This window comes from Leishmania infantum, chromosome 34, assembly GCF_000002875.2.
Source record: "Leishmania infantum JPCM5 genome chromosome 34".
Taxonomy (NCBI): domain Eukaryota; phylum Euglenozoa; class Kinetoplastea; order Trypanosomatida; family Trypanosomatidae; genus Leishmania; species Leishmania infantum.
In genome coordinates, this window is record NC_009418.2 from 695,440 (window position 1) to 705,868 (window position 10,429).

Genomic DNA, 10,429 nt, shown 5'->3' on the forward strand with positions numbered 1-10,429 from the left:
AATAAAGGGGAGAAGGGTGAAGCGAATACCTAGAGATTTCGGCACTCACTGACGGGGAGGAAGATCGAGGGGACAACATTATAGCATGGCCAAGGGAGTTGTGAGCCTACAGAGAGCAGTAAACGGGGAAAAAAAGCGATGGTGGCAGAGTGTAGCCCACCTTGTCAACAGAGTCGAACATCCGCTCTCCAACACACTTATACATACAACCCATGGCAGCGCTCTGACACACACACAACAACAAAGAGAAACGGCATATCCGCACCGGCAAGAGATGTCTCCCCCTCGTGAGTAAGGGATGGGGGGGGGAGACAGGGTGGAAGAGAGCACGAGAAATATCAGTAGAGAATACCGCCTCCACAGAGAGACACTTAAGTGCATAATGCACGGAGCTCCACCTTTTTGCGAGAATGTTCGTCACAAGGAGTGGTTGCACAAGCTAGTGTGACGGGTTAATGGTTATGTAAGACTTCCGCTACGACTTCACGTGCTTGCATCACTGGCGCGCGTACGCTGCACGTGTTTCTTGAACTCTTCAGGAGTTGCGGTGACCATTACGCCAGCTGCCGTCTCATTCAAGACTGCGTAGGTCTTGTAATCAAGGAAGATTGCCTTCACAACATGACCTACAACATCTGCAACGGGGGTGGTGGGTTTCCAGTCATCGTTATGCAGAAGACCCTCGCATACGGCGCCGTCTTCTGATACCATGGGGTTGAAAATGCGGGTGAGTACGCGCACCGCCGGTGGCTTGAACGGGTAATCTTCCTGGGAGAGCGTGAACAAGATATCATACGTGGTGCCATGATAGACGCTCTCAGCGGGTGGCATAACGCGAATGCGCCAGTGAAAAGCGTCGCCATGGGCTGTGGCGCCATTCTCATCCGCCATGTCCACAGCGCTGATCGTGGGACTACCGCTGTTAGCCAGCTCCTTAAGACGGGCAAAGTCCATGTTCGCTCGCCGCACAGTGCGCACCGACATTTCTAGGGAAAGGGAAAAAAAATAATGAGTGAAAAAATAAGAGAAAGCCGAAAAAAGAGACTACCCGTCGTGAAAAACCCAGCAAACATGAAGGAATAGGATGCACTATGATGCCGCGCGACCAAGGGTGCAGAGCGGTTCCCTCTGCGTGTATATACGTGTGTGTGCGCGCCCTTGTAGGCCAAACAGCGTAGAATCGCCAGATCCAGCGTTAGACGCCAAACCACTTCTATGCTGGGGTCGTTCGTGTACAATTCGACGACGCGCCTATGAGTGTGTCTCTTCCGTTCTTTGTGGTCGACTTCTACCTTTTGGGTTTGGGGAGGGGGGGAACGCGTGTTTTCCTTGAAGATATCTGTGGTGCACCCTTGGGAAGCAAGGTGAGGCAGTGAAAGAGAGATGCAGGCCAGTTGTGCGTCTTGGTGCACCTAGAGAACATAGAGCCATTAAGCTTTACTTTTCCATGTGGCGCACCATGCAAACTGCAACTGCGCGGAAGCCAGCGAGGGAAAGACAACGCCCTCGGATGAGCTACCCACTTAAACGTCGAGAGTGATGCCATAATCACTGAAGCGAAGCGGCGTACTTAGCATCAAGCACCAGCTTTCCCTCTTGCTGTCTTTGCAAAACATACGATGCGAAGAACCAGCCGCAGCCGTTTTGTTCGCGCATCTGTTTACTATTGAAGTATGCCGTGTAGCGTTACAGGCATGCTGACCATCAACACACGGTAACTAGATTCGTCCGTTTGTTCGACTGACGATATTGGGAGGGGGAGGGGGGCTGGTTCACTATCACAACACACTAAGCTCCTCTACCTCGCTGTAGGTTCTCCCGCCTTTACAGTCCAACTTTTCACCGAGCAAGAAAAGATTTCGTTTTATGTATACACGTACACCATGAAAAAAATAGTATACGAACAATCATGATAGACGCAACAACAACAAAAATGACATACACGGCTCTCCGTCAATATCGAATCAAACAACAACAAACAGCAACAAAAAGGAGGCACCCATCATCCACCATCCACACACCATCCACCCCACTAACAAAAAAGAGGGGGGAGAAGCAAACAACAAAAAAAAAACATGCGGTAGTGTAACGCACATACACAACAACGAAAAAGAAGTAGCAGTGTCGAAGCAAGACCGAACGGCAAGAAACTGAATTTTTTTTTGGTGTGCATACAGAAGGCACACAAGATACAAGACACATGAAACATAAAAAAGCGGAAAACAAGGAATCGGTTGGATTGTCGTTTTTTTTCCTCTCTATGTATATAGACAGATATACATGAATAAGGAGATAAAGGAGACGAGTGTTGTGGCGTCGCCACTTCTACACACTTAGAGGAGCTGGAGAGAAAAAGGAGAAAGAAAAGGTTTAGACCTCCGAGACTACACATCGGGTGTTAGAGTGTTCTTCGGAGTTTTCTGAGCGCCAATTGTGCATGAGTGCACATTTGTGTGTGTGTATGTGTGTGATTGCGCTGCGGCTCATCACAACACCGACCGAGCTGCAAATGAACCCCAAATAAATCTTCTTTATATATGAGGAGAGGATAATGCATTACCGCGCGCAGAGTTACAAAACACAAAGGCATACTCACACATAAAAAGTCGGTGAAATAACATAATCTGAGAACCAGTCGTATGTGCTTCGACACAAAATTAAAAAGGGACAAGAGTACATGTGGACAGCAAAATTTTAAACGAGCCTGCGTAACAAAAGGAAGGAAGGGGTAGAGAGAGATACGATAGAGAAGAGAGAGTTGCACAAAGGCCACGGGCGAGTCAGCACATTCGTCTATGTCAATTTGGCTTGGCCCAGGAGCGATTGGGCCGCTTTCCACGTGGAGCCATACACCCTGGGAATAGAGCGCACCTTTTCACACAAGCGCATCGGTACGCGTGTGTGCATCAAAAGCAGTGTCGAGCTACCTGCCCTTCCCGCTTCTTGCCTCACTTTGACGTGCCGCCGGTGTTGGCCCTTGGCGCTTGGTGTGCAAGATCACAACTCGGTCTGTCTGTGGGATTCTCGCCGGATTTTATGCAACAGGCCGTGGTTCACGCGTGGACGGCGAGTCACGGAGTGAAGTAGCTCCACGTTGAATGCATGACTGTGTGGAGATTGCCCCCGAGGAAAGCATCGATGGCAGAGGCGCCATCCGAATGAAGGTCAGCCGCAGCTCCAGCAGACAAGAAAACTAAGAAAAGACGCCTCCCATGTGCGGCGCACTTACACGGTCGGCGGGGCCGTGCCCCCATCGGGTGCCCGTGGTGGCGCCCTGTCTTCCTGATGCTCTGCAAGAGTGGGTTCTCTTCCTGCCGTCTCACCGTCTCCTGCTGCTCGCGGTCGAGCAAATCATATCCACAGGGTCTGTCGTCCGCTCGTCCGGGAAACGTGCACTGCCGACGGGGAACCCGCGCGAAATCAGCGCCCAAGTGAGGAGGCACTCAAAGACCTTATTCAAGGTTATCGCAGCGTCGCGGCTCTCTCCTTGCGTCGCGTCACGCCCCTTAAATGCGGCGCCGTGCATCGTCGAGAACACGACGACCGGGGTCGGCATCGCGTACCAGCCTGGGTAATACAGGCCGGCCGTGAGGATGTGGACCGGGTGGGTGCTCAGCGGGGCCCACGTCAAGCCGCCCTCGAGCACATGGCGCCAGGAGCGGTGGTCCCTCCCTGCGCCGTCGAGAGTGCGCCCTCCGGGCCGGTGGTCGCTGGGCGGCGCTGACCATCCTCACGGCACCGGCGAGCACGGCGTCCACGCAATCAGGCCGGGGGCTGTCCGCAGCCGACGGCGCCGCAGGAGAGGCTACGACGCCCGGCACTCCGTTGTTCGAACGCGGAGGAAGCGACTAAGAGCGCTTGTGGGTCCTCATCCGTCGGTGTTGGCGCACGCGAGGGTAACCCTTAGAGGCGGCGATATCCATGCCCTTCCACACATGCGGCAGCGCGTCCCACGTTCGCACCCGCTCCTTCTTCCGGCAGCGGGCGCGGGCGCCTTCCACACATCTGCTGGCAGCCGCTTCGAAGCAGCTGCCCTGGGCGGGGTCCTCGAGGCGACGGACGAACTCCTCCGACACCCGCACGCCCTCCCGCAGCACCATGATCATTTAACCACCCGCAACCAGTCCATCGGAGCCCAGCGGAAGAGGGGCTTCCTCTGCACTGTCACGATCACAGCCGCATATGCAACACACCTCTCCGGCACACCTCCTAACGGCGTGAGAGAAGGATCGCAATGGAGTGGGATCCGTGGGACCTGGTATGAGGGGATGCCGTGCATCCAAGCCCGTTCGCAGGGACGGGCGCACTCGCCTGCAGACCTAGAGCGGAGAGGAGGAGGCGGCCAGGAAAAGGGGAGCGCGTCAGTTGTCCGTCAGCATCTACTGTCCAAGGCGCACCCACTCACCACAGCACACACACACACACTTATGCGCATGCATCGGTGACTCCGCGCGTGCACTGCCCCTCACACCGCGTGAGTCAGCTGCAACTTTCCTGGGGGGACAGGCCTGGTTTCTCAGCACAAGCAGCGGAGCCTCCGCAGCGGGCGAGCGCCCCATTCCTCCCCTCCCCCACTCGCCTGTCACCACGACCTCCCTCAGCAACAAGTGCTCGGTAAGAGACCTGCACCCGCACGCAGCTGTCGGCATCCGCACAAACACGCCGGTCCCGTCCACATGCCAGACCAACATGCAGCGCGCCGCCGTGAGAACGACCTGCGGCGCAAAGCGCCACTCGTCCGGCACAGCCTTGCGCAGCGCCGTCTCCCGCAGCCTCGCTGGCGGAGAACCGACATGTCCTCAAAGGCGCCATCCTGCAAGCCATCGGCGAAAGGCGTCGAAGACAGCTGCGGCAGGGCCGCACGGGGAGGCCATCCGGGACGCTCGAGCGCACCCGTGCAGCTCGTCGACGTCGCTATTCTTTCTCCCCACCGCATCCACCGCGCCCTCCGAGCCATGGATTCACATGTGCGCAAGCGGCACGCCCGCAACGCGTACGGCGTTTCGGCACAGCGCACTCCTGCGCGCGCCACAGCCACCGGTGATGGCAGCGATGCGAAGATACGGGGATGTGACGGCACCACCTGCAAAAGCACACTGCGCGCCACCGCCTACTCATCCGTGCGCTTCACAACGAGGTCCCCGCCGGCCGTCGCGAGCACACCCTCGCCCAGGGACCACCGCGCGGCCATGGGAGGGAGGTCTTGGATGGCGGGCCGGAGTGCACGGCCCCCGCCTCTGCTGCCGCCTGTGGGCGCGCAGGCTCGTCGTGAGGACGCAGCGCATCACAAGCATGCCCGCAACACCGCTCACGGCGCCCTTGCGCTTGGCCAGGGTACAGCAAAGCCTCATGCCCCTCACCCGCTCGCCGTGCAGCATGCGAATCGCCCCGTGCTGGTTGCGCACCCACTACGCCCTCTCGCCAATGCCGTCCCGCTCCAGCTCCGATGCAGACACAGAGTGCGGTAGATCCGCTCTTTCCCAGCAGTAACATCCGCTCCGCCCCCACCCCCAGCCGCCGCTAGAGAGGATGAGCGCGATGACCTCCACGGCGCGCGGGTCGCGCACGCAGCAGCACCCCGCTTACCAGCGTTACAGCAGCTTTGCGTTGCGGTGCGGTTTCCTAGGCGGCTCCCGCGCCACCATGCGCACAGGTGCCGCAGAGCGCACCCCTTCGCCAGCATCCGTCAGCAGCGTCCAGGTCGCGTTGCCCATCACCCTGGCGACGGCGCCCTTCACGTACACGCCGGACCGCCCACGGTGCAGCCCCTCTTGCCGGCCCGGGGCATCCCTACCTGGTGCGCCATCCCCGACACCTCGGCGACAAGGCGCCCGTGCCGAGGGGGTGGCCCTCGAAGACGCTCGCCGGGCGCGTAGGGCGCAAGCAAACCAGCAGGCCCTCCAGGCTGTCCCACGGCTCTTTCCGAGACGGTGGCGGGTGGGCTGGGCCGGGGGTGCAACATCATGAAACGTGCGCCCCCGCCACCACCGCTTCACGCGGGCAAGCAACAACAAAACCAAGTCGCTTCAGGCGATGCCTCTCAGCGCCGCGACTCGCCAGTATAGCATAGTGAGTGCTTTTGGGTGCGCATGCGTGCTCCTGGCTCCCGTGTGCCGGTGCCCGCGTTCACGTCTGGGCTGCTCCCCTCCATCACCGTGTGTCTCCGAGAGGCACCCGTGAGGCCGGCGCGAAGGTGCACCAGGCAGAGGAGAGAGGGGGCAGATCAAGAGGCATCCATGCAGACAGGGCCTGCGCCGCCACAAGGCGCACGCGCGCACAGGTACACATACTCACGCACACGGGCATACACGTGTGTGCACGCACAGACACGCACACGTGCGCATGCATGCATGGGGAGATGCATGGGCATGCACCGACGCGCGTGAACGCACACGCGCACGCGCAGAGCGCAGCCCTACCGTTTCGCAGCACCGCAGAGCTCGGCGCTCCCCCTGCCCCTCCCCTCTCGGAGAAGATGGGGCGGCAACGGCGGCGGTGACACTGTTGGGGTGAGTCAGTCGAGGAACGGAGACAATAATTAAAGACAGAAAGCAAAAAGCAAGCAACGGAGAAGCGCGAGGAGACAAGGACGCACGCGCACGCGCTCCGTCCGCTCGGGCGAGCCCAGGGGGCGGCGGTCGGCGGGGAAAACAAAGTTCGGGGCGTTTTGATGGATTGACGGTGCACACCAACATGGATGATGATGATATATATATATATATGTATGTATATATGTGTCGTTTTGTGATTACCTCCTCCTTTGCGTGCCTGCCAGAAAAAACAACGTATTTAAATATAAAAATATTACTCCGCGACGGACAAGTCGACACATGTACGCATTCGCGCACAGCTCACACGCCCCTCTGTTGCACCACGGCTACATCCGGGCCGGCGAAGACAAGTCGTCTGCTGGGGTATCGAGCCATGCCGCTAGCGGCCCGCCTTGTCTTTGCTCGTCCATTCCTCGGGCACCTGCGGCGCTAGCGGCGCCAGACGCAGACCCGGGTGGGCGGCATGCATCGGTCCAGGCAGGCCGCGGCCAGGCTTCCTCCTCGAGAGCGGAAGCGGCGACGTCAGCCGTGTGGGTAACGGGGGGGGGCTAGGTGCATGCCAGACCAGCACAGAGAGAGGAGGTGGGCCAGCCGCAGGCCAGGGCCCTCAGACCCTGTCCTCCGCCTGCACGCCATGCCCCTCCCTCGGTCGCTTCAAGCCCCCGCATGCCGTAATACGCTGTGGAGACTCTCCACACTCCGGCCTGGAGGACTTGGTGGTGTGATAAGGCAGCGATGCACAGGAAGCAAAAAACACGAGTGAGACGGAGAGAAAAGAACACAACGAGCGCTGACACAGGAGCACACGGACACGCACCGGCAGAGTCGAGGCAGACATGACGAGAAAGAAGGGAGAAGCAGCCCAGTCTCTCTGCCGCCTCTTGTTGCTTCTGCAGTGACTCCTCCCGCTTCGGACGTATCCGCTCGTCCTTTCTTCCACCTCCTTTGCATGCCGGGACCGCTGCTGCTCTTGCCCACGGCGTGTGTCTCTGCCCTGCCGCTGCTTCTTCTTCGCTTCCTCCGCCAGCCGCAAATGAAGAAAAAAGGGGCAGAGAGCCCTCACACACACACGCACGCTCGCACGCGCATGTGCACACGCCCCATGCGAGGTTTGCTGGGAGGGTGGGGTAACAGCGAAAGGTCAACGAGAAAGCTCGAAAAAAGAACGTCAAGGGACGCGGAAACGCGGAGCGGCATGTGAAAACAAAGGACGAAGACAGAAAATGACACAGCGATGACAGGGACGGCTGGAGGGGCTGTGCTCCATTTTCTCCTCGTGTCTTTGTGGTGCTCTTTCCCTTCATGTGCGTGCCAGGGGCACGGGAAAGTGGCAGCGGCGAGCCAAGGTCGAAGTGGACGAGGTGTCCCCGGAAGAAGGGCGGAGGAGGGTCACAAGGGTGCGCGCACCTGCATGCGCGTGCACACACGTAAGGCGCGCATGAGGCGCAAAGAAAGGAGAGGAAGAAAAGCTGCAGTCGCCTCGCTTTAGCGTTGCTTATGCATCTGTGTTCCGCTGCTGTGTGCGCTGACGCCGAACTCTTTTGTCCCCGGTGCATCTGCCCATTAGTCTCTTTGGCTACTGCCCCTGCCGCCACCGCACCCCTGGTGCCTCATCTCCCTTCCCTCCTCGCTCTTCGCCGCTCAGGCAGTCCGTGAGACATGTGTGAGGAGGGGGAGCGGCAGCGACGGGGGCCAAAGGCGGCGCGAGGGAGACACACCAGGAAGACGCGCCATCGCGACTGCGGGGTGTGGAGGGGGGCGGGCGACCGATGCGGCGTGGCGTGGCGCCTCCCGTCCTCCGTGCGAGGGCGTCCGTTTCTTCACACCGCAGCGTTTGTCCTCCATGTCCACCTCGGCCATCCGCCCCCCTCGCTCCCTCCTTCCCGCACCCATTTCCAGGCCTCCAGCGCACGCGTCGGCGTCCTGAGTCTTCCCTCGCTCCCTCACCTCGCCAGCGGTGCGCCGGGCGAGCGTCAGACGGGCGACTCCGACACGGCAGCGAGGGCGAGGAGCTCAGAGGGGCGACAGGGCATGGGTGGGCCTGCCGGCGCCAGGCGTGCGTCGCCCACTGCACAGCGCAGGTCGCTGTGCACGTGAAAAGGGGGAAGAACATGCGAGGAAGCCGAAAAGCCCCCCCCCCCGAACAGACGCGCGTGGGAGGAGGCACACACGCGAGAGACGCCGTTACATCATCGACTGGCACATTCTCCCGCGTGTTGATCAGGGGCGAACACACCAGCAGCAACTCGCATGCGCCGCACTGGCATTTAGAGGTGGTGGTGGGGGAGACCCCGGAGGAAGCGCACACGCGCTGACAGCAGCGCGGAAATCGGGAGTGAGACGCGAAGACGAAGGGAATGAGAGCAGCTACTCGGGATGCCTGCGGCGGGGTGTGGGTGCACGTGCGCACCGGCTTGAGAGCGCCTGTGGCGCGCTGCACACACACGCAGAAGGAATCGAGAGAGTTGAGTGGGCGACAGGCAGCGATGAGAGTCCGCAGCATCCGCTCCCTCTCTCGCTGAGATCAGCGCCGCCGACTCTTCCACGAGGGCGTCACGGTGGGTGTGCTGCGCTGCCGCCAGGCGCGCCCGCCGCTTCCTTTACTTCTCGTCTCCGGGCCGTGGAGAGGGCACCGACTTTCCGATCTTACCAGGATCCCTAACCCGGAGAGGGAGCAGCAAGAGGCCGATGTTGATGATGTCCAAGCACCAGGCCACCAAGCAGAGTCCGAAGCCGGCACCGTAATTCACGAAAAAATGCAGAGGCATGCAACGTTGAGGCACATCCTTGTAGTAGGTCACCACCATGGCCGCCCAGACGATGCACAAGGTGACCATGCCGGCAATGTTGAGTACCAGACAGACCCAGCGGAGCCAAGGACAGCAGCGCAGCACAATGAGGCCCAAGATGAACGCCGCGCCATACAGGAAGATGGAGATGACAGCGAATACCTGTGCAAGGCGGAAAAGGTTTCGGCGGCTAGGGCACGGCGACCACATCATGCTCAATTTAACTGAGTACGTGCTGCTGCTGCAATCAAACTTCGCACCCCACAATGTATAGCAGGGATTGGGATGGGGGTACTGATATAGCTTCTTGAGGCGGAACATGTCTATCGGAGTAGCCACCAGCACCAACAGGAACGCGATGAACTGCAGGATGACGTAGAGAAGAACTGTCACACTAGAGCATGTTTTCTCAACATGAGAACAAAAACTTCTACAGAGACACGAGAGGGAGGCCATTGGGTGCGTTGACGAGGGGGGAGCCGAGACGGCGCTAGAAAACTGACGAGGGGCAAGGCGAGAGCGGAGGTGAGCCAAGGCTTGGCAAGGCGATATCTGCTGTCGTTGCACGTTCACGCACACGGTGTCGCTCATGTGTGCGTATGTTGTGAAAAGGTGAAGGATGTAGGGCGCGAGATGTGAGCAGAAGTGACAGCGGGGAAGGAAAGAGAGAGAGAAATGCGAGGGAGAATGGCTAGAGCATGGGGAAGTGAACTGGGGCGCGTGCACAGCGGGGGCGCATGGGCCATTGGCTGGCACATAGGCAGGGGTGCGGCCGGCGGATGCGAGAGACGGGCCGCAACGGCAGCGAGGGAGACACGGGAGCGCAGGCGAGGGGGCCAAGCGGCGAGAGGACGGGGGGAGGAGGGGAGGGGGGCATTTCTCGCTACCCCCCTCTGGCACGCCCCGCACCCGCTGGCCTTCCCTCCGCCCATGCACGCCTTCGCCTAGCCGCGGTGCCCTGTAGGCGCGCCTGTGCCAGGCTGCTCGAGCCGCATGTGAGCAGGGGGCAGGGGGAGGGTGCGAGAGGGGCCCCTCTGCACGTGTGTGCCGGTGTGTGTGTGGGGGGGGGGGCAGCACCGCAGTGAAGGG

General features: G+C 59.9%; 2 protein-coding genes across 2 annotated transcripts; both read right to left on the reverse strand.

The window, feature by feature from the left end:
* Nucleotides 1–483: 483 nt before the first annotated feature.
* Nucleotides 484–984, reverse strand: LINJ_34_1660 (putative ubiquitin-conjugating enzyme; the record flags this gene model as incomplete). Its single annotated transcript, XM_001468499.1, has 1 exon — nt 484–984. The coding sequence occupies one exon, from the start codon at nt 982–984 to the stop codon at nt 484–486; it is 501 nt and encodes a 166-aa protein (XP_001468536.1).
* An 8,167-nt stretch (nt 985–9,151) lies between these two features.
* On the reverse strand, nt 9,152–9,931 carry LINJ_34_1670 (putative amastin-like surface protein; the record flags this gene model as incomplete). The annotated part of the gene is made up of 1 exon (XM_001468500.1): nt 9,152–9,931. The coding sequence occupies one exon, from the start codon at nt 9,929–9,931 to the stop codon at nt 9,152–9,154; it is 780 nt and encodes a 259-aa protein (XP_001468537.1).
* Between the last annotated feature and the right edge of the window lie 498 nt (nt 9,932–10,429).